Here is a 23388-nt window from a genome sequence, read left to right as displayed (position 1 = left end):
TTTAAATAAACACTGGAACGGAGAGATAACACACACACACACACACAAGCAAGGCTAGAAATTAAAAATTAAAAAAAGGAAAATAAGTGTACTAGAAAACTAGAAGAGATAGGCAATGGTGACTCACATCCGTAATCCCAGCTACTCAGGAAACTAAGATCTGAGGATTGCAGTACAAAGCTAGCCCAACAGAATAGTTCTTGAGACTCGATCTCCAATTAATTGGCAAAAACCTGGACTGAAGGTATGGTTCCAGTGGTAGAGAACCAGCCTTGAACAAAAAAGCCACGAGTGGGAGACCATGAGTGCAAGCCTGGTACTAAAACACACACACACACACACACACACACACACACACACACACACACACACACACACACACACACACACACACACACACACACACACACACACACACACACACACACGGAGAGAGTAAAGAAAATCTGGTACACACACACACACACACACACGGAGAGAGTAAAGAAAATCTGGTACGTACACACACACACACACACACACACACACACGGAGAGAGTAAAGAAAATCTGGTACACACACACACACACACACACACACACACAGAGAGAGAGAGAGAGAGAGAGTAAAGAAAATCTGCCATTCAGAAAACAGAACCAAAGTAACTGCAAGATGAGAAAAATGTAAGAACACCAAGTTTTGTTCTAGAAGCTAAATCAGTAAGAGAGGCCACAGAGTGACCTACCCTGAAACTCCTTAACTTTGGATTTCCAGCCTCCAGAACTGAGACAACTATATCTGTTAATTATGAACCCCTGAATGAACATAACCTATATACTCCGTTACTGCATCCTCAGGACAACCATCACCACATAACCAAGAATAGTGGCCGTCTGAGACAAGGCAAAGCACACTTACACTCAGGCCATGGGCCACACTAAAGACTGTCCTGTCTAGGACAGCAGGGTCTAGGGCTAATGGCATTTCCAAGAACTGCTATCAAGTGACCTCAGTCAAACAGTCATGTGTGCTGGTAGCCAAGACACTGTCTATACACATCATCCCAAAAAACTGTTTGATCAGCGCTGCACCACAGAGGTTAACAACTAAAATTAACAGCAGAGAAGCAATACAAAGAAGAAGAAACATATGGGCTCATGAAAAGATGTCTCACCTGTAACTCAAAGCAAAACAGCTTCACACCTACCCTGTAGATTGTCGAAGTCATAGATGAGACAAGTACACAGCACTGGGAAGGCAAGACAAGAGAAGCTGCACTGACATCAGGACAGGAGACAGGACAAGTGAGACGGGGAGGGAAGGGTACAGTACCTGAGTGATGTGTGACAGGTCAATGAGGAAGAAAGAAAAACAGACATTTTATGACAGGAAGGGTGATGACTAAATTAAGGACTAATGATACCCACCTTTTCTCAGTAATCAAAAATAAATCAGAGGCCAAGCACTGGTGGCACTCATCTGTAATCCTAGCTACTCAAGAGACTGAGATCTAGCCAGATGCCGGTGGAGGTTCAAAGCCAGTCCAGGCAGGAAAGTCCATGAGACTCTTATCTCCAATAAACCACTCAGAAAACTGGAAGTGGTGCTGTGGCACAAGTAGCAGAGCACTAGCCTTGAGCTGAAGAGCTAAGGGACAGTGCCCAGGCCCAGTGTTCAAGCCCCACGACCAATTAAAAAATGAAGGGGGAACAGACCAAGATCTGAGGACCACCGAAGTTCAAAAGCCAGCCAGGGAAGGAAAATCTATGAGACTCTCATCTCCAATTAACCACCAAAGAGCTAGAAATGGAGTTGTAGTAGAGTTGCTAGCCTTGAGTAAAAAAGCTCCAGAACAGTGCACCAGGCCCTGAATTCAAGCCCCAGGACCAACACCAAAAAGTAATTAAATAACTAATAATTAGCTTGTCACCTGCTGCTGTTCAAGACGATAATCAAGTTGGTCAAGGTGCTCTTTTCTTTCTCTTCCAGATGTCTCTTCTAAAAATATACAGGATGAACTAGGAGAAAAAACATGTTTAAAGCCGTTAGCACTCTCCTTTCTTCCCACCATGCCCACTCTGAATTTGAGTCAAGTGCACCAACCTAAGGTATCCATGAAAAGGTGTGTGATACCAGTATGCATATCACTCCTGGAATTACAGTACTGGCAAGTAAGCCTAGATTACAGAGTGCTTTTCAGTCACTACAGGGGCCAGGGGCCAGTGACTTAGCAGCCAAGTACAGGACACACCAGCTCTGGAGCCAGCGCTCTGTACAGACCATAGAGTACGTTCCTGAAACATACATCTACTGATCTCCACTGACACAAGGTCATAAGCAAAAGAGATGCAAACCCAGTTCAAGGTCCCCACGTTTTAGACACCCACTCAGAAGACAGAAGCTGCCTACTCTACCTGACCTCTGCGGACCCTGGGGGAGAATCCTCCCTTGCCTCCTGCAGCCGCTGCTGAAACAGGGTCAAGTCTTCTTGGTAAGTCTTCTCAGCATCCCTCAATTTCTTCTCAAAATAGACTCTCAACTGCTCCAGTTCACACTCGTGCTGGGCTCTGTCCTGCTGCTGCTGCTGAGCAAAATCCCATCGCAGATGTTCCAGCTCCTCCACATGAGATGCTCGTGCATGGAGTGGCTCCCTTGACTCTTCGACAGTACAAAGCATGAAATCACCACAGAGTGAAACCGGAAAACAGGAAACAGGGAGGTAAACCCCTAAGTAGACACTGAAAAAGGGCTCAATCTTGGAAGGACCCTCCAGAGCTCAGTCAACACCTCAGGAGCCCACTGCAAGTACAAGGCATTCACTGGCAAGTGGTTCAAGAGCCAGAGAAAGTAGGAGCCAACGAAATTCAATGTGACAGGGAAGTGGGCGTATAGGACAGTAGGGAGACTACAAGCCTTCATTCCGTAATCAATCACAAGGAACTGGATCGTGCTACAAGTCCAAAGAATCCGGAAGTGGATTTGGGATAACACATGGCTGCTAACATCTGCATCTCAGCTGTGGGAGGTGCTGAAAACCTGGATAACCCATCTCAAACTTTTTGTGAGCTTATAACCATGTGTTCTGAGATCACCAAGTTACTTGGTAACTTGCTTCCAGTAACAAAAAAAATCAACATAGACCACACATGGCCCAAATGATGCTGCCAGCTAGACTATGGAACCACTAGTAACGGGGACAGAGCTGCTCTGTCAACCACAGAGGTTTTAGGTCAAAGTTCTTTGTCTGGGTCCTCAGATAAGGGGTGGAATCCAATGACGATCCATGTCTAGACCACATATAGAAGCAGCTCTGCCTCTGGCTCCCTCAGCTTATCTCTTCTCCAGCCATCAGTGACATACAGACCCCTGAGGAAAAACAAGCTAACCCCACCTGGTCAAAAACAGAGCTCAGGTCCACAAATAAGAGATCAGGCCTCGTGTCCTATCACATGACAAAGGGCAACTGCCAACAGGTGGTTTCTAGTCCTTTCTATTAACTGCTCCTTGATATAAACCACATTTAACCTCAGGAACAAACCAGCAACAGACTTAAAAGGCTGCTTACAAATGATCACCAGAAAAAGGTCTCACAGTTCAGTGCCAAGCTCCTGTGACCTTGGCTATTGGTGGCATAAACTAGGCTTGTTCTCTGCCCGACTTGGAGGGGCCATGTCATCCAGAAACAGAGATTTTACTGACATAAAAGTGGGACCTGAGCCGGGCGCAGGTGGCTCACACCTGTAATCCTAGCTACTCAGGAGGCTGAGATCTGAGAATCGAGGTTCAAAGCCAGCCCGGGCAGGAAAGACGGTGAAACTCCTATCTCCAATAAACCACTAGAAAACCGGAAGTGGCGCTGTAGCTCAAGTTGTAGAGCGCTCGCCTTGAGCTGAAGAGCTGAGGGACAGCGCCCAGGCCCAGAGTTCAAGCCCCATGACCAGACCAAAAAAAAAAAAAAAAAAGTGGTATACCTGAGGCTTGCAGAATAAGGAGCTCAGACTTAAGGAGCAGAGGGCTAAATGGAATTGCATCAGCAGAAGTGGCCACAGCTGCTAGGCCCTGGCAACTTGGGCATCCACCACCCTTCAAGAGTCAGATAGCACCTGTCCCAAAGCAGCTCCCAGAATCTGCCTGGCAGTAAACACCAGCAGGAATGCCTACTGAGAACACTTGGGTGGCACTCACTGTGTCTGCAAGTAGACACTGAGCACCCTTGGTACGTCACCCGATACGTGACTGAAAAACCAGGCCCGACAAGTTAGGGTTAGAATATAGTCATACAACTGATGGTGAGTCAGTACACTCACAGACTAAACCAAGGTGCTTTCAATACATCATCTCCATCCTAAAACAATACACATCAATCTTCAAGATACAAAACAAAGTAGACTTTTTTGTGAATGGTGTAACTATTATATTATAGTTTGGGGCTTAAAAAATTAGAAACAAGATGACTACAGCTATGGGTGTTGCTCAGAGGCAGAGGGCTTCCTAGCATGAGCTAGGACCTGGATTTCACATTAGCATGATAAAAAAAAAAATTAAGATGTGGCTCAAGTGGTAGAGTGCTCGCCTAATAAACACAAGGATCTGAATTTCCCACACAATATTCCTCACCATTCAGTTCCTCTCTGTTGATTCTCACAGACTCGAGCTGGGACCACAGATGCCTAATTTCTTCTTGTGATTGGGCCTTCAGGTTTTCGTAGGATGCCTGAAGATTCTCTAACTGTGGAAGAACAAAGTGTCTACATGAGAGTCCAAGATGAAGGCAGGGCAGTGCTTTCATGGCTCTATGCTACTGCTTCTATTTCTCTGGAACACCTCAGGGCCTTGCATCTGACAAGCAGGAATAGAGCATATGTAGGTTAAGAGATCAGATATCAAGCCTGAGGCTCAGAAAAAAGAAACAACCATCAGAAGGAAGGAACATAAACAGCTTGACGCTTAAGAGGCCAAGATCAGAGCCAGTGAGCTCAATGGCATACACAAGCCTTCTCAAGCACTTAGGAGGCTGAGATAGGAGATCATTCCAGCCTAGGAATTTGGGGACTGCCTAGGTGACATAGTTATGACCCCCATCTCAAATAGTAGGGCTTGGAAGGTAGCTCAGTGGTAGAGTGCTTGCCTTGCATGCATGAGGCCCTGGGTTCGATTCTTTAGCACCACATAAACAGAAAAAACCAGAAGTGGTGCTATGGCTCAAGTGGTAGAACTCTAACCTTGAGCTGAAGAGCTGAGGGACAGACCCAGGCCCAGAGTTCAATCCCCACAACCAAAAAAAAAAAAAAAAGAAAAGAAAAAAGTAAGCTGGGCACCAGTGGTTCACACCTATAATCCTAGCTACTCAGGAAACTAAGATCTGAGGATCACACTTTGAATCCAGGCCGGGCAGGAAAGTCTTTGAGACTCTTATTTCCAATTATCCACCAAAAAGATAGCAGTGGGGCTTTGATTCAAGTGGTAAAGCACCAGTACCCTTGAGCAATAAAGCTAGAGGAGAGTGCCCTGGCCTGAGTCCAGGCCCTAGAACCAGCACACACAAAAAGAAAAAGGTAATAGTAACTTTTGGGTTTGTTCACAATGCAACTTGAGCTAGAACATGACCACGGAACAGCCTGGTTGACTGCTTGCTGGTGTCAGTTACAGCTGTGCCATTCTCCTGAATCAAGCTATGCTATGGGCAGTGACATCTGAGTGGGCCCACACAGAGCAGAGCGTGGTCACAGTAACAAATCGCTAATGGATCCACAGCAAGCTTAGTGAACTGGATTCTACTTGACATTAATGTTGAGCTGCCTCAAAGCAGCAGGGGTCCACAGAACTTATAACTCTCACAGTAAGGGGGCTCCTCTTTTATATGTTCTTACGTTTGATAAAAAGCATGTTCTGAGTGTAGAAGCTCTCGCCTATAATCCTAGCTACCCAGAGGCTGAGATCTGAGGATTGAGGTTTACAGACAAATCAACAAGACTCTTATCTCCACTCAACCAGAAAAATGCTAGAATTCTAGAGGCATGGCTCAAGTAGTAGAGCACCAGTCATAAATGAAAAAGAGAGTGCCAGGCCCTTTGTCCCAAGCCTCCAACCTGGTGCACATGTATACATACATGTGCATGCACATGCATGCATGCACGCACGCTCACACACACACAGAGGCAGCAGGTTCTCTTATACTTTATACTACACACTACTACATCCTGTCATCTAGAGTCAACATCTAGGGCCAGTCTTGGAGGTTCACATCTATGATCTCAGCTACTCCAGACAAAATAAAAATCTCAATTCAAGGCCAGCCTTGGGGGACGAAGAGTTATCAATGCCCTCCCTCACTCCCTCAAAAAAAAAACCTTGGGGGCTGGGAAGGTGGCTCAGTGGTAGAGCGCTTGCCTTACATGCATGAGGTCTTGGGTTCTATTCCTCAGCACCACATAAGCAAAAAGAAAAAAAGCCAGAAGTGGCGCTGTGGCTCAAGAGGTAGAGCGCTAGCCTTGAGTTGAAGAGCTGAGGGACAGTGCCCAGGCCCAGAGTTCAGGCCCCACAACCGGACCCCCAAAAAAAAAACCTTGGTAAGGTAGCATGTGTATTCCAGTTACCCAAAAAGCAGAAATATACTGGGCATCAGTGGCTCATGCCTGTAATCCTAGCTACTCGGGAGGCTGAGATCTGAGGATCACGGTTCAAAGCCAGCCTGAGTAGAAAAGACCCCATGGGACTCTTATCTCCAATTAACCACTCCAAAACCAGACGTGACACTGTAGCTCAAGTGGTAGAGTTCTACCTTGAGCACAAAGAGGCTCAGGGATAGATAGCACAGGTGCCTAAGCCCCACAACCAACAACAACAACAAAAGGCAGAAATAGGAGGATGTTGGTCTAAAGCTGGCTTTAGAGCAAAAGCATGAGACCTTACCTAAAACAAACAAACAAAAACTAAAGCAGGCTAGGCATAGTAGCTTTGCGGTAATCCCAGCTACTTGGGGGGCAACAACCAGGAAGACCAGTTTGAGGCCAATCCAGTCAAAATGTTAGTGAGACTCTATCTCAACAAGTAAGCTGGGCTATGCTGGGCTATGATTCCAGATAGATGGAAGCCACAGGGAAGAGAACTATAGTTCAAGACTGGCCCTAGGCAAAAACTCCAGATCCCATCCAAAAAATAACTAAAACAAAAAAGGTCCCTGACAAAAAAAGGTCTAGGATGTGGCTGGCTCAAATGGTAGAGTGCTTGCCTGATAAACACAAGGCCCTGTGTTCAAACTCCAAAACTGTGCCTCTTGGAAAAAAAAGTCTACAAGAGAACACCTCGATAAGCTGGGCCCTGTCATGGGACTCTCAAATTTTAGACACTGAAGACCACACAATGATGTCACCAGGACCAAGGCGGAGGTGGAGCTTGGGTCAGACTAATAACACCCTCCTATGACACCTCCTATAACATCTGTGCACCGCCTGGGCCCTCCAGGACCAGCGAGTGGCTGCCCAAGCAGGACCCTGGGCAGGCACTTTCCAGCAGGCTCTGCCTCTGCAAACTTTTCAACATGTTATGGAAAGGGGAAGAAACAAACCACTGCACGGGTGTTATCCATAGAGGGGTTAGTCCTCCTTCTTCCCACAAATCCCTGCTCGGCTCAGTGCTCCTCATCAAGCAAGGACTTGTCCTTGTGACTGTCAGTGGGGAGGTTTCAGTGCAGGGTCAGAGCCTGGCCAGGAGGGAAGGGCCAACAGACACACATGCTTCACTGTCTCTCTTCTCACAGCCTCATGGTAACTGGAAGATATGAAGCATCACAGCCTCTCTGGGATCTGGCCCAACCTACTTTCAGGAGCTGGCACAGAGTTGTTCTCAGCTCCGTCGGTAAGAGCATGATGGAAGGGTCTAAGGTCACAGAGGATGTGAAATACCACAGCTTGGCCTCTGCACAAGAGGCCACAGACCCCAGTGCCCCAGGGTACCCAGCAGGTCTCCCAGGCCCCAGGACTGGACACTTGGGCTTCTCAGGCCTCAGGCATGTAATTCCAACTTCTGTCTTATTCTGTTTTCTTCTTTCAAATTTCTTTTTTTGGGGGGGCATGGGCGCTGTCCCTCAGCTCTTCAGCTCAAGGCTAGTGCTCTACCACTTGAGCCACAGTGTCACTTCCGGCTTTTTTCTTTTTGCTTATGTGGTGCTGAGGAATCGAACCCAGGGCCTCATGCATGCAAGGCAAGCGTTCTACCACTAAGCCACCTTCCCAGCCCCTTCTTTCAAATTTCTTAAGCTGATAGTTTGATTCTTGGTTTAGTAATAAAAGCACTTGAGACCTGAGTAGAACTTGTTTGGTATGTGTAGTACTTTACTAGAAAACAATCTTGAATGCACAAGCAGCATAAATATTTTTAAATTATTTTTTATTTTTGGAATTCTTATTCATTAAATTGTGATCACAGAAAGTGCTCTTACACTCCTAGTATTTGGAATTTTTGTAAATGTCTTGGGAGTGCTTATAAAGAATACATATCAGAGCCAGGCACCAGTGGCTCATGTCTATAATCCTGGTTACTCAGGAGCTGAGAGCTGAGGATCATGGGTCAAAGCCAGCCTGCGCAGGAAGTCTGTGAGACTCTTATCTCCAATTAACCACCAGAAAACTGAAAGTGGTGCTGTGGTTCAAGTGGTAGAGTGCTAGCCTTGAGCTGCAGAACTCAGGGACAGGGCCCAGACCCAGAGTTCAAGCCCCACAACCGGACCCCAAAAAAAAAAAAAAAAAAAAAAAAAAAGCCAGGTAAGAGTGCAAGGTCCAATTGCAAACCCCAGTACCAGCACAGGGGAAAAAAGAAAAAAAAAAAGGCTTTTTTTTCCTGAAAGCATTATGGTTTGAAGTTAGGGCACCTTGTACTTGCTAGGTAATTGCTCTATCACTTGAGCCACATCTCAGTCCCAAGAATAAGCATTCTTAGTTTAAGACTTAATATATTAGTATATGAACCTCACATTATATATCCTTATATGGATCTGTACTAGAGTCTTGTCAAATTTAGTATTTCAGCCAGGCACTGTAGCTCACACTTATAATCCTACTCAGGAAGCTGAGATCAGAGAACTGCAATTAGAAGCCAGCACGGGAAGGAAAGTCTACTGCCTGAGACTTGTAATTCCACTTAACCACCAAGCTGGAAGCAGAACTGTGACTCAGGTGGTAGATCATAGACGAGCAAAAAAAGCTAAGGGTATGGCACCCAGATCCTGAGTTCAAGACCCAGGACTGGCACAAAAAAAATAAAATAGAAAATAGTACTTCAATTTCAGCAGTTAAAGAATACAAAATGGCTCAGTTCTAAAATGTTTAAAAACTTCCCTAATATACTAAATAATTAAAAATCAGTAAGTTCACACCTACCTCCAACTGTTTTTCTTTTTCCTTTTCTCTGAATTTCACCTCCAAGTCTTGCAAATACTGGCAGTGTTCCAGCTGCAAGTTTTCCTGTAACTTCTTGATGGCTGCCTGATGCTGAGCCTCTAGGTTCTTCAGAGAAACTAGAAAGCACCACAGATACCACCTAGTTAACAAGACACATATTCTTCCTTGGCGGCAGTACCAGTCAGCTCAACACAGAGCACACTGTCCCTGCCACAGACTCCCTTGGGTATCATCCTCATGACTGGAACATGCTAGGACAGGGTGCCAAAATAAGGGCACAACTGAGTCACAGTTAGCAGGCTCTATCCAAATGCCATCTCAGTCACCACTCTGCTCTCCTGGAGAGAAAGAGAAAACACACATATACATAGCCCCTGACCAACAGGGCTCACTATGGAGCACAGGGTCCCAAGGCATCCAAACAGAACAAGTACAATACTACTGTGCAAAAACTACCTTTGAAACAAAGGTCAGAAAGATTGGGGGACCTCATGAGGAGCCCTGTCCTACTCGGTTCTCCCTCTCTCAGTAACCCACACCAGAGAGACAATCTGAAGTGCAGCACAACTCTGTGTTTTCTCCAGATCTGCTTGTTGCAACCCAATGCTCACCTTCAGCTTGATTTTTGGCTTGAAAAATCTTTTCCATCTCAGCTCTCTGTTCCGCCAATTCTTTCTGAAATTGATTTTGCAAATCCTCCATTTCTGACCGGTGCTTTGCTGATAACTCTTTGCGTAGATTTTCTAAGCATAACTGTCTTTCAGATTCCCAGTCTTGCTTCAGGCTCTATTTAAAAAAAAAAAAAAAGTCTATACTTGGGAGGTAAAGAAAAAGGAGAAAACTGGAGACCAGCCCAGGCAAAAAGAGCCAGCCAGAGCCTGGCACTTGTGTAATTCTAGCTACTCAGGAAGCTGAGAGACCTGGAGGGTCAATGTTCAAAGCTAGCCAGCACAGAAAAGTCTGTGAGACTTATCTTCAGTTAAAAAGCACAAGATGGGTTGGGGGTATAGCTCAACTGATAGAGGACCAGCAGGTTCAAGTTCAAGGCTCTGAGTTCAAGCCCCACTACCAACACACTACACACACACACACTACACACACACACACACTACACACACACACACACACACACACACACACACACACACACACACACACACACACACACACACACACACACACACACACACACACACGTATGATAGCTCATGCTTATAATCCCAGCTTCTGGAGAAGCATATGTACAAGAATTGCTGTTCAAGATAAGCCCAGGAAAAAAGTATGAGACCCTATCTGAAAAACAACAACCATGGGCTGGGAAGGTGGATCAATGGTACAGCGCTTGCCTCGAATGCATGAGGCCCTGGGTTTGATTCCTCAGCATCAGATAAACAGAAAAAGCTGAAAGTGGTGCTGTAGCACAAGCGGTAAAGTGCTTGCCTTGAGCTGAAGAGCTGAGGGACAGTTCCCAGGCCCAGAGTTCAAGTCCCACAACTGACAAAAAAAAAAAAACCACACAACCAATTTAGAAAATGACTGATCAATATGATCAATAATTCATATCTGTGGTAAAGAAATTTTAATTGCGGGCTGGGAAGGTAGCTCAGCGGTAGAGTGCATGCCTTGCATGCATGAGGCCCTGGGTTCGATTCCTCAGCACCACATAAACAGAAAAACCTGGAAGTGGCGCTGTGGCTCCAGTGGTAGAGCACTAGCCTTGAGCTGAAGAGCTGAGACAGTGCCCAGACCCAGAGTGCAGGCCTCATGACCAGCAAAAAAAAAAAAAAAAAAAAAAGAAATTTTAATTGCACAGTCAGAAACCTAAAGTGGATAGTCACACCCAGCCTAAACTGTAACTGAGAAAAATGGCTCTTGATGGCTGCTCCCCCAGTTGTTTGAAGAACAGACTCGAAGGACCATAAGGCAAACACCCAGAGGCAAGTACAACCGGTCTCTGAACCAAAGCATATGGTAAAGTGTGTCTCAAAAGCCCACAGAGCCACTCCCAGGTACCCATGGTGCTCCCACAGACCTCATCTCAGTGGCTGACCTCTGCCCTAATCATAGACAATAAATTATGAAAAATACATATATGTAACACTTACTTCATATAACCATGAAATGAATTCCCACCATCACAATTAAGGGACATGCTAAGTGTCAGTGGCTCACACCTATAATCGTAGGTACTTAGGTCCTACTGCCATCTGAGAATCATGGTTCAAAGCCAGCCTTGGCAAGAAAGTCCGTGCAACTCTTATCTCCAAAACACTACAAGTAGAGCTGTGGCTCATGTGGTACAGCAACAAACCTTGAGAGAAAAGACTAAAGAACAGTACTAAGGCCCTAAATTCAAGCCTCAGGGCAGATACACACACACGCACACACACACGCACGCACGCACGCACGCACGCACGCACGCATGTGCCAAAAGACAGGAGGGTGATCCTCAGTCCCAAACTGACCTCTTCCCTTGGCCAATGCCTGAACTCAACCAGGATGTAGACTTATCAGGACCCTCATAACACAGTGAGTCTGAGGGCCTTACCATGGTCCTGTAGATACCACCCCTCCTGACATCCAGGCACATCCAATCCACCTCATACCTCTGGCCATGTTCACTTCCCTCCACTAGAAACAAGTATATAGAACAGGTGCGTGTTCCAGGACATCACATGGAGATGACTGTTAGTTATATGTTATGCTAGTAAAACTAACGTAAAGGGCTGGGCAGGGGGGCTGGGAAGGTGGCTCAGTGGTAGAGCGCTTGCCTTGCATGCATGAGGCCCTGGGTTTGATTCCTCAGCACCACATAAGCAAAAAGAAAAAAAAAAAAAAAAAGGGCTGGGCAGGTGGCTCAGTGGTAGAGTGCTTGCCTTGCATGCATGAGGCCCTGGGTTCAATTCCTCAGCACCACATAAGCAGAAAAAGCCGGAACTGGCACTGTGGCTCAAGTGGTAGAGCGCTTGCTTTGAGCTGAAGAGCTGAGGGACGGCACCCAGGCCCAGAGTTCAGGCCCCACGACTGGCCAAAAAAAAAAAAAAAAAAAAAGAAACTAACGTAAAACCTCAAAACAAGTCTGCTAACAGATGTAGTTACCCGATACAAATAAAGGAGAGCACTATACATGTTACTATCTTCTTTTTGCAGTACTAGAATTTGAACTCAAGGCCTTACCTTGCCCCCAGCACTTTTTTATTTGCTTTTATTTTACTTTTAGCTAGGGTCTTTTTTGTCCAGGCACAGCCCTTCTACCAATGCCTGCTGAGATAGGCAACTTGGGATCACAAATGTAAAGCACCACCTCTGGCTTACTGGGTGAAATGGGATCTTGCCCAATTTTTGCCTGGGTTGGTCTCAAAATGCAATCCTCCCAGAATCTGAAAGACCCCCTCCCTAACCAACCAGGCCCTGAGCCTCCTTTTTTTTAGGGGAACAGAGTTTTGTATCTAACCACGCTATTTCTGGCTTCTGTAACATGCTTTGCTAAGAAAATTATATTACCCCCATATTCCCCCTTTTGATAACTAACCTCACCAGTTAATCAATAAGCCCACACACTACTAACTAACCCCACCCCGCAGTCAGCCCCCTGGTGTGAGCGAACGATTAGGCATCGACTCGGACAAAGGTCACTTCCTCATACCAAGGGCCGGAGACACACAACTCGGCACGTACACCGAGGGACCCCCTCGAACAGTGATTGGCCAAAACACATGATTTGTTTTAAAAGGATTGGCTGCCTGCGTGCAGACCAGGTTGTAACACTTTAAATTTACTGGCTGAAAAAGCGCGGGCACTCCTGTAACGGACAGAGGGGTCCCATAAAAGGACCATCCCCGGGACTGCTCGGGGTTCCCAGCCACTGACCCGAACCTTGCGGATCTCGAGGTCATGTGCACCTGGGAACCTGGGCATGCCCAAATAAAACCCTCTTGCCTTTTGCATCTGGTGTCGTCTGACTGGTGCTTGGGGCAGGGAGGTCCTGATATGGGGGACACCCGAAGTCGGGGGTCTTTCAAATCCACCTCCCAAGTAGCTGGGAATATAGGCACAAACCACTATATCTGGAAATGGCACTATGGCTCAAAGTGGTAGAACACTAACCTTGAGCAAAAAGAGCTTGGGGACAGCACCCAAGCCCTGAGTTCAAGGCCCACGACTAGAAGACAAAAAAAAAGGTCCAAATCACTACACCTAACAATGTATCAATTTGCTTTCTGTCAGTAACAATAGTTCCAATAACCCTGTAATGGATTTTGCATCAAAATAAGGGGTATTTCAGTGGGGTATAATAAGAAAGGAAAACAGTGTACACACAGAACTGCATTACTGATCAGCCACACACCTCCATCATCTGGACATTTTTCTCCATTTCTGACCGTAACTTCTCCTTCAGCTCAGCTGCAAAACAAACATAACAAGTAGTTCAGACCAGAGTCTCTACCTACCCTGTAACCTGCTCTCCCCGCAATAACCATGGACAATTGGAATGCTCACAGCAGGCAGGACTTTAAGAAGATATCTGGCTTAAGTAAACAACTTACACCTAAACAAAAGACTGAGATTTCCAGCTAAGCAGGACCTCCTAAAAGACCAGGTAAAGAGCTGGGTACCAGTGACTCAGCCTATAATCCTAGTTACTCAGTAGGCTGAGATCTGAGGATCACAGTTCAAAGCCAGCCCAAGCAGAAAATTCCACAAGCCTCTGGGGGTTTTTTGTTTTTGTTTTTGGTCAGTCATGGGGCTTGAACTCTGGGCCTGGGCGCTGTCTCTCAGCTCTTCAGCTCAAGGCTAGCACTCTACCACTTGAGTCACAGCACCACTTCCACTTTTCCAGTGGTTTACTGGAGATAAAGAGTCTCATGGACTTTCCTGCCTGGGCAGGCTTTGAGCATGATCCTCAGAGCTCAGCCTCCTGAGTAGCAAGGATGATAGGCATGAGCCACCAGTACCTGGCCCAGGAAACCCTTTATAGCACCCAGGCCCTGAGTTCAAGCCAAGGACTGGCGCGCGCACACACACACACACACACACACACACACACACACACACACACACACACACACACACACACACACACACACACACACACACACACACACACACACACACACACACACACACACACACACACACACACACACACACACACACACACACACACACACACACAGAGATACCTCCAAACCTGCATGACACTTCTCACTAGCACTGCAGGGCTCTTCAGCTCAGGTTCCTGCTGTACCAGGCAGGGGAGGGGCTTTACAGGAACTGCTATAGCTAACAACACACTGTATCCATTTGTCATGTGGAAACTTGACAGGCAAACAATAGGTTCAACCAGCCTAAATTAAGCCCTATTCAAGAGCAAGTTTGCCCTTGGCTAACCTTGGACTGCACTGCGGGGATGCCTACATAACTGGCAAACACACCAAAAGTCATGAAACTATTCTTTTAAACAGGCAGGTGATATGCCATATTCTCAATAAAGTTGAAACTTAATATAGAATGCACACAAAAGAATTTTCTTTTTTTGTTTTTGCTGGTCGTGGGGCCTGAACTCTGGGCCTGGGCGCTGTCCCTCAGCTCTTCAGCTGTAGACTAGCGCTCTACCACTTGAGCCTCAGCCCCACGTCCAGCTTTTTCTGCTTATGTGGTGCTGAGGAATGGAACTCAGGGCCTTATGCATGCGAGGCAAGCACTCTACCACTGAGCCACGTTCCCAGCCCCATTTTTCAAAACAGGGCTGGGAAGGTGGCTCAGTGGTAGAGTGCTTGCCTCGCATGCATGAGGTCCTGGGTTCGATTCCTCAGCACCACATAAACAGAAAAGGCCAGAAGTGACGCTGTGGCTCAAGTGGTAGGCCACTAGCCTTGAGCTGAAGAACTGAGGGACAGTGCCCAGGCCCAGAGTTCAGGCCCCACGACTGGCAAATAAATAAATAAATAAATAAATAAATAGCATGCATTAGGCTGCCCTAGTAATACATGTCTGTAATACCAGCACTTGGAAAGCAGGTGGATCACAAGTTTGAAGCCAGCCTGAGTGGGCTTCACTAGGAGACTTTGCCCTCAGAAAAATAAAACAACAACAACAAAGCATGTATTAGTCATAAAGAACTCAGTGTATGCCAAGAATTACCAAATCTAAAAGGAGAGTAGGAGCCAGGACGGGTGGCTAAACACCTATAATCCTATTTACTCAGGAGGCTGAGTTGGAAAAATCATGGTTCCAAGCCAGTCTACACAGGAAAGCCCATGAGACGCTTATGTCCAATTAACCACCAAAAAGCCGGAAGTGGAGCGGTGGCGCAGGTGGCAGAGTGCCAGCCTTGGGCAGACAAAGCTAAGGGATACCACCCTGGTCTTAAGTTCAAGCCCTAGGACTAGCACAAAAAAAGTGCAGGTCAGCCAGTGGGCAACACTGTTGACCAGAAGAATGACAGTCCACTGGGCACAAGACAGGGTCAGTGTCCAGGGGCATCTGGGTTGGGCTGACAAAGCCAATAGACAAGTAGTCTACTGAAGATGTTGTTGGATAAACTTCCAGGCAAATGAAGCCAGTCCAATGGAGGCTGGATTCTGGATAAAGAGGCACAGAAAAAAAACCACAGCTGACCTAGCATACAGAGCTTCACAGTCAGGGCACCACTAAATCGTGTCCAGAATGAACAGACATACAAGCCTGAACACCGCCCAGCACAGCACAGCCTAGCAGCAGGGTGTACCTGGCCAAGCTTCCTTGTGCTTCTAGAGAGCCTAGACACTGCTATGGATGGGACTGTCTGATTCCACAAGGACAGAAACAGGAAAGTGGGGTTAGAATCATGGCTCGGTTGGTAGAGCACTAGCTAATGAGTGAAAGTGTCAGATACTAAGTTGAGTCCTCATCTCAGACCAAGAAAGAAAGAAGCAAGGCAGGAATATTTACTTTGAAGGGGAAAATATTTAGAAAATAAGCTGGCAGCTTCTTAAGGAAGTCACTGTGCTTTCGAGCTGTAGCTAGTAAAGGTCCTTGTCCAGAGCTGGCTCAGTACCTGTCTCCTGCCCACAGCGGAGAAGCACTGCCTCCTTCTCCCGCGCATGCTGCTCCCTCACCAGCTCCAGTTCACACTGCTGCCGGTTCTGCAGCAGCGCCAGCTCCTGTGCCCGCCGGCCGTTGAGCATCTCCCGCAGTTCTGACAGAGCTGTCTCCTTCTCCTTCTGCAAGTTGGCCTGTGTCAGCTCCAGCTGTGCTGTGTGCATGTTGTTCAGGCTCAAGCGCAGTGCTTCCAACTCAAGGGTAGGCACTGTCTGCGGGCAGAAAAGCCAGGCCTGATGAAGGCCAGGCTTGGAACAGGGCAATACCAGGGAGCATAAGCCAGAAACTAACCAAGGGGCAGGGGAGAAATGTGACACAGGAGGGTGATGCCCACTCTCTACAGTACCATGTGTCCCCACACTAGTGGTTAATCATGCAGCCTCCGCCAGCACCCACCCCTCCCTAAAACTTCTCTCATTAGATTGCAATTTGTAGCAAGTGTGGTCAGTGCATCTTTCACACAGTCTGGCATGTGCCAGACTCCTTGCCCTTCTATCTGCCCTGGGAAGGGCCTCAAACAGAATGGAAACAAAATAGAAGAGAAGGCAGCAAAGGCACAGCACCATTGTATATTCTCAGATGCATCTCCCCATCTGCAACCCTCCCTAGTTCCCAAGACCTGATGAATCATGGTGTGAATAATAGAGTATACTTTTCAAACTTGTGAGGGCTGAGAGCCCAGGCCAGGCCATGTGGATCACCTGAAGTGACTGCTGCTGCTGCTGCTGCTGCTGCTGCTGCTGCTGCTGGCCAGCCACATCCTTAGGTCCTCTCACCAGTTCATTATCTTGTTCTTGCTCCTAGGAAAAGAAAGCAAAGGATGTGGCCCAGAGAATTCACAGGAGCAAACTATCACTGGAAGAGGGGGCAACTGCCAATGACTATGAGGTTTCCTACTAGGGTCATGAAAACATCTGGAAGTAGATAGACAGGTGATGTGCAACACTATCCTGTCCTAAAATCTACTAGCATGTATTAAAGTGGTGAATCTGTCATTACAGGGAAGTGAATGGACCTAGAACAAATCAAGTGAGGTAAGCCAAGCTCAGAGACAAATGGTGCATGTATTCTCTCATGCTAGATCTAAAATACTCAAGGATATGATAAACTATACAGGACTCTAGGCATTCACATACAGTGAGATCAAAAGAGGATATTCTTAGGGGAGGAACAAAAAAGTGCAATGTCTATGTGCTTCTTATCTTATAAAATAATATTTATTGAATACAAGTTAATTTTAAGGTATGTAAACTATATTTACATTAAAAATTATGGAAAAACATCCAACATATTCTACAGTCCTGACACCAGCCAGCACATTAACATCCAAGCCTCTTTAGCCATAAGAAGTGAGAAGTGATACCAACAAGATAAAAAGCATGCATAAATTGACTGGGAAAGGCAACAAATGCTGAACCAACATGAGATGCAATTTTATTTATTTATTTATTTATTTATTTATTTATTTATTTATTTATTTATTTATTTATTTATTTTGCTAGTCTTGGGTTTCAACTCAGGGTCTGGGTGCTGTCCCTGAGCTTCTTTTGCTCAAGGCTAGTGCTTCACCACTTGAGCCATAGCCATAGTCATTGAAGATAAGAGTCTCAAGGACTTTCCTGCCCAGGCTCTCTTCGAATTGCGATCCTCAGATCTCAGCCTCCTGACTAGCTAAAATTACAGGCATGAACCACCAGTGCCTGGCTGAAGATATAACTTTCAAAGAAAATTTTACACCCACTAAATCAGCAAAAGTTGTTGCAAATACTATTGATTCTCAATGCCATTGAGAAAAAGCTAAGTAAGGGATAGTGCCAAGGTCCTGAATTAAAGCCAAAAATAAGTTCAACATTTTTCTTTCTTAAGAACCATTCCAGGGCTGGGAAGGTGGCTCAGTGGTAGAGCGCTTGCCTTGCATGCATGAGGCCCTGGGTTCGATTCCTCAGCACCACATAAGCGAAAAAGAAAAAAGCCAGAAGTGGCGCTGTGGCTCAAGTGGTAGAGTGCTAGCCTTGAGCTGAAGAGCTGAGGGACAGCGCCCAGGCCCAGAGTTCAGGCCCCACGACTGGACCCAAAAAAAAAAAAAGAAAAGAAAAGAAAAGAAAAAAAAGAACCATTCCAGCCGGGCGCCAGTGGCTCACACCTGTAATCCTAGCTACCCAGGAGGCTGAGATCTGAGGATCAGGGTTCAAAGCCAGCCTGGGCAGGAAAGTCCGTGAGACTCTTATCTCCGATGAACCACCAGAAAACCAAAGTGGTGCTGTGGATCAAGTGGTAGAGCACTCGCCTTGAGCTGAAGAGTGCAGGGACAGCGCCCAAGCCCAAAGTTCAAGCCCCATGACCAACCAAAAAAAAAAACATTCAAAGCCAGGTATGATAGTACACACCTGTGATCCCAGTTACTCAGGACACAGAGGAAAAAGGATCATAAATTCAAAGCCAGCCAAGGCAAATTAGCCAGACCTTATCTCACAAGTAAAAATATAAACAAAAGGATTGGGGGTATTCAAGTGATAGAGCACTCACCTAGCATGCTCTAGGCCCTGGATTCAATCCCTAGTACCAAAAAAAAAAAAAAAAAAAAAAAAAAGCTACCTTGACACCAAAACACAGAATACCTCTGTCTTAATATTCCCACCACAGGAACGCTTTAGCAAGCGATCTAAAGGAAAAGGAGCAGATACAGGCCTGTGTCTCACAGAGCTCCCACCAGGCTCCTGCTGTCCCTCTCTGACCTTGAAGCCAGTCTCTTAGGGCTTCCCTCAGGTAATACATTGCCCTACCAGCACATCAGACTCAAAACGAAGCTAACTCCCCTTCCTGCAGTAACTAGGGAACTGTGCTGGGGCAGTGTGCCTTGAAATGGCCATAGACCTCTAGAGAAAACTCACTGTGGAACCAATAGGGCAGGGAACTGATCTGGAGAGTTCTGATCTGATCACGTTCTTGGTCTCGGTCCCAGTCCTGTTCCCACCATCATGTCAATCACTAGTCCTGGTGTCTGTCCATCCTACAAGTCATTGTGGTTCCCATGGCTCTCTACCCACCTCCTCTCTTTGCTCTCTTTGATTCCACTGAGAGCCTTTCTGGCCCTGGTGATCACAACCAGCCCAGCAGAGCCCATATTGCTCTTCATTGCAGCCACTCTTGACAGGAACCAGATACCAGCCAGCGACTCAAAGCTCAGCACTAACCCAGTAGGCACCAGGTCAGGTGTCAGCATGACTCTAAAACTATACACACAATGCTTACCTGTCCATGAAGGCAATGAGTTAGAAACAAAATTTTTCATATTAGGAGGAAGAGAGTCAGGTACCATTGTGAAATCCATTTCAAGTGGAGCTTTCTCTCAGGAAAAGTCAGATGCCATCTTAGAAATGAAAGCACAATCTTCAAAACTGCTACAGAAATGAATGGAAATGACCTGAAATGCTCCTGAGGGATTCCTCACATACTTGATGGGACCTGAAGCTCAAAGGCCCTGGATACCAGGAGGAGCCACTTGGACACAGACATCTAGGATTTCACACAAGTCCAGAGCACTTAGAAATGGAGCCTCTGAGTATGCCACACTCCCAAGAGGCCCGTGCCAGGATGGAGTGAATGAACACATCTCTGATCATGGGACCAGCAGGAATGAGGGAGTCAGGAGAGTTTAGCCAGTTTCAAAAGTACAGATCAAGTCTATCTCTTCTTCAAAATGTAAACTAAGGCCTCTAATATCCAGAACATACAGAGAACTTAAAAAACACTCAGGCTAGGAAGGTGGCTCAGTGGGAGAGTGCTTGCCTTGTATGCATGAGGCCCTGGGTTCTATTCCTCAGCACCACATAAGCAGAAAAAGCCACAAGTGGCACTGTAGCTCAAGTGATAAGAGTACTAGCCTTAAGCTGAAGATCTGAAGGACAGCACCCAGGCCCAGAGTTCAGACCCCATGACTGGCAAAAAAAAAAAAAAAAATGGCTGGGAAGTTGGCTCAGTGGTAGAGCGCTTGCCCCGCTTGCATGAGACCCTGGGTTCGATTCTTCAGCACCACATAAGCAGAAAAAAGCCACAAGTGGTGCTGTGGCTCAAGTGAGTGCTAGCCTTGAGCTGAAGAACTGAAGGACAGCACCCAGGCCCAGAGTCCAGACCCCATGACTGACAAAAAAAATTTTTTTAATTAAAAAAAAATTTTTAAATGTTGGTGCCCATCCTGGGGCTTAATCAGGGCCTGAATACTGTCCTTGAGCTTTATTACTCAAAGCTAGTCTTCTACCACTTAAGCCAGCTCTTTCCTGCTTGGGCTGGCTTCAGATCACAATCCTTACATCTCAGCCTTTTGAGTAGCTAGGATTACAGGTGTGAGCACTGGTGCCTGGCTGACCAATCATTTTTCATAATCACATACACTCACACACCCATACATTTCCCCCACTCCCACCCCCTACCCACACACACCTAGAAGAAAGATTTCCTGGAGGAGACAGGGCAAGATGACAAACTGTGTATCTGCCATTTTTCACAATAAGAATCTGGTGACATAAAGAGATTCGTCAAAATTCTGAAGAAAAAGTATGAAGAGAAAAAAAAAATGACTAGATCAGGAGGCTGAGATCTCAAGATTGTGGTTCAAAGCCAGCACAAACAGAAAACTCCATTAGCTTCATATCTCTAACCAGCAAAAACACTGAACAAGAGGCATGGCTCAAGTAGTAGAACATAAGCTGTGAATGAAAAAACTAAGAACACAAAGCCCTGAGTTCAAGCCCCAGTTCAAGGAAGGAGGGAGGGAGGGAGGGGTTAATTATCCACTATGTTCTCCTCAGAGAGCCTGACAAGAGTCCTGCAGTGCAGAATCACTTGGAGCAAGTAAAGGCCTTCTCAACATAGGCGTCTCCCCTCAGCCACTAAGACAGCTTCACTAACCTGAGAGTTACAATGATAAGTGACAGGTGGCCCACAGGACAAAACTGCAGGGAGGGTGACATGAACCTAATCAGGCAACCGCGTGACCACCAGGCAGTCCAGTGCTCCAGAGCACACCAGGTCGGTCCAGTGCTCCAGATCTCACACAAGCACCAAGCCAAGGTCTCACGCCTTTCTAAAGAAGCAAACTGCAGATTTATAGGTAGACTATCACACATTTTAGATACAGGCACAATTACATTTATCAATAAGGCTAGCCAGATGTATGTATCACAGCTTTGAACAAAATTCTGCTCTCCACATTATTTTCCAATTTCTGGAAAACTGAATCTACCAGCAAACATCCTAGCAAACATCATCTGACTGTACCCTAAGGTGTACATGGCAGAGCAGGTCACGCTTTAATGACTCACTTTATAAAAGTGAAAAAGAAAAGCCCACCTAAAAGCAGTCTGAAGGCCCAGGAGCGCAGCCCCTTCTCACTGTCAATGCCCAAAGAAGAGCTCCATGCCATTCACAGGCCTGCAGCACCAGAGTCAGCTTTTTCAGCCACACACTACCTCTGCCATACCTCCCTAACCTTCCTCCTATCCTATCCCTAACCTTCCTCCTATCCTACCTTCAAAAAGGAGGAAAAGGCAAAGACAACAATCAAGTGCATTTCAAAGAAGACAGGGTATCATACTGTGTCTAACATCTGTCAAAGAGGCTGATACAACCACACAGAACCATACCACAGACAAATTACAGTTGTAAAATTGCCATTACCAAAGCAGCAAAATAACACTTACCTTTAAGCAATCAATCCAAAATTTCTCAAAATCAGTAAATTATTCACTTAGAGTAAAACCATATAAGTTTGCCTAACTTTAATAAACTAAAACAAAGCCATCTTTCCCCACTTAAAAGTTAGATCAAAGATCACTTTTACTAAGTTACTCTAGCAATAACTAGAACCTACATGTGCTAGCAGATGGCTGCAATCGCAGCACTCAGGAGCCTGAAGGAGGAGGATCATGAATTCAAGTTCAACCAGGGTTAAACATCAAGACCATTTCTCAAAAAGCCAAGTAAAAAAACAGAGAAGCAAAATGTTGAACCACAACACTGAATAAATCTACCTGAGCTGAAAATGACCCTCTGGCCCCATCTGGGGTGTCGCTGTGTGCCGCACTCTTGCAAACAACCCCCGCTCCCAGAAGCCCACCATCCCGGGAGGCTATCGGACTCTCCTCCTGGATAGGCGCAACGAAAGCCGGGCCCTTCCTCTCCGCCGTCTTTTTCTTCGAATCCGCACTGTCACCTTTTGTTTTCCTCCGCCGGAAGTGAGCAAGCTGCGCAAAAACGTAGAGAAGTAGTAAAGGCAGAGATAAGTGAGAAAAAAGTAACAGAACCACAAAGTCAACAGTCCTGTGGGGAGCATGAGGCTCAGGCCACACCTAGGCAGCAGGCCACTTTCCCACTAACACTGTCCTCACTGACATCAGTGACACAAGCATTTCAGTTCAGAATGATATCCGGAGTCTATAAGTGAAGAGCTATTAATTGTGCCCAGATACAGACAGATTCGCTTTTCTAACCCTCGGCAGTTTACAGAAAATTAAACAATTTAAAATACATTGAGCACTAAATCCGCCATGCGTAATGCCTTAAAACTATACAGAAGCTGCTATTGTTCCTCTCGCCCCCTTCCCCCAGTCCAGCCAAAACTTGCGGGTTCTGAAACAAGATACAGAAATAGCAGAGAATTAACGAAGCCAGGTCAAGCTAACGTTTTCCTTTCCGGAACCCGCTGCTCTATTTTTCACGACTAGCTCCGTGCCCCGGGGACTGGCAGAGGCGCCGCCTCGCTCGCTCGCCGGCCGCCCGGACCGCCGTCTCCCCGGGAGCCTCACTCGAGAGAGCAGGGCGTGTTTCCTACACAGACCCGGCGGCCGTACGGGACAGGGCTTCGCCCCGCCGTCGTCCCCGGCCTCGGGGCCCCGGGCTCGGCTCCTCGGTGTGCGCCGCGCTGAGTGCG

General features: G+C 46.5%; 1 protein-coding gene across 1 annotated transcript in view; it reads right to left on the bottom strand.

The window, feature by feature from the left end:
• Positions 1 to 1910: 1910 nt before the first annotated feature.
• LOC138808578 (pericentrin-like) overlaps positions 1911 to 23388 on the bottom strand; it is a 22423-nt gene continuing 945 nt past the window's right edge. Inside the window, exons 2-10 of the mRNA XM_069994866.1 lie at positions 22490 to 22702; positions 17162 to 17260; positions 16417 to 16672; positions 13726 to 13781; positions 9989 to 10163; positions 9357 to 9493; positions 4597 to 4708; positions 2432 to 2637; positions 1911 to 1997 (exon numbers count right to left, since the gene is read on the bottom strand). Coding sequence (XP_069850967.1) covers positions 1941 to 1997; positions 2432 to 2637; positions 4597 to 4708; positions 9357 to 9493; positions 9989 to 10163; positions 13726 to 13781; positions 16417 to 16672; positions 17162 to 17260; positions 22490 to 22702 — 1311 coding nt within the window. The 3' untranslated portion in view covers positions 1911 to 1940. The remainder of the gene's footprint in view (positions 1998 to 2431; positions 2638 to 4596; positions 4709 to 9356; positions 9494 to 9988; positions 10164 to 13725; positions 13782 to 16416; positions 16673 to 17161; positions 17261 to 22489; positions 22703 to 23388) is intronic.

Source organism: Dipodomys merriami, unplaced genomic scaffold (assembly GCF_024711535.1).
Source record: "Dipodomys merriami isolate MVZ:Mamm:240054 unplaced genomic scaffold, mDipMer1.0.p SCAF_456, whole genome shotgun sequence".
NCBI classification, from domain to species: Eukaryota; Metazoa; Chordata; class Mammalia; order Rodentia; family Heteromyidae; genus Dipodomys; species Dipodomys merriami.
This window is presented reverse-complemented; position numbering and strand designations above follow the sequence as displayed.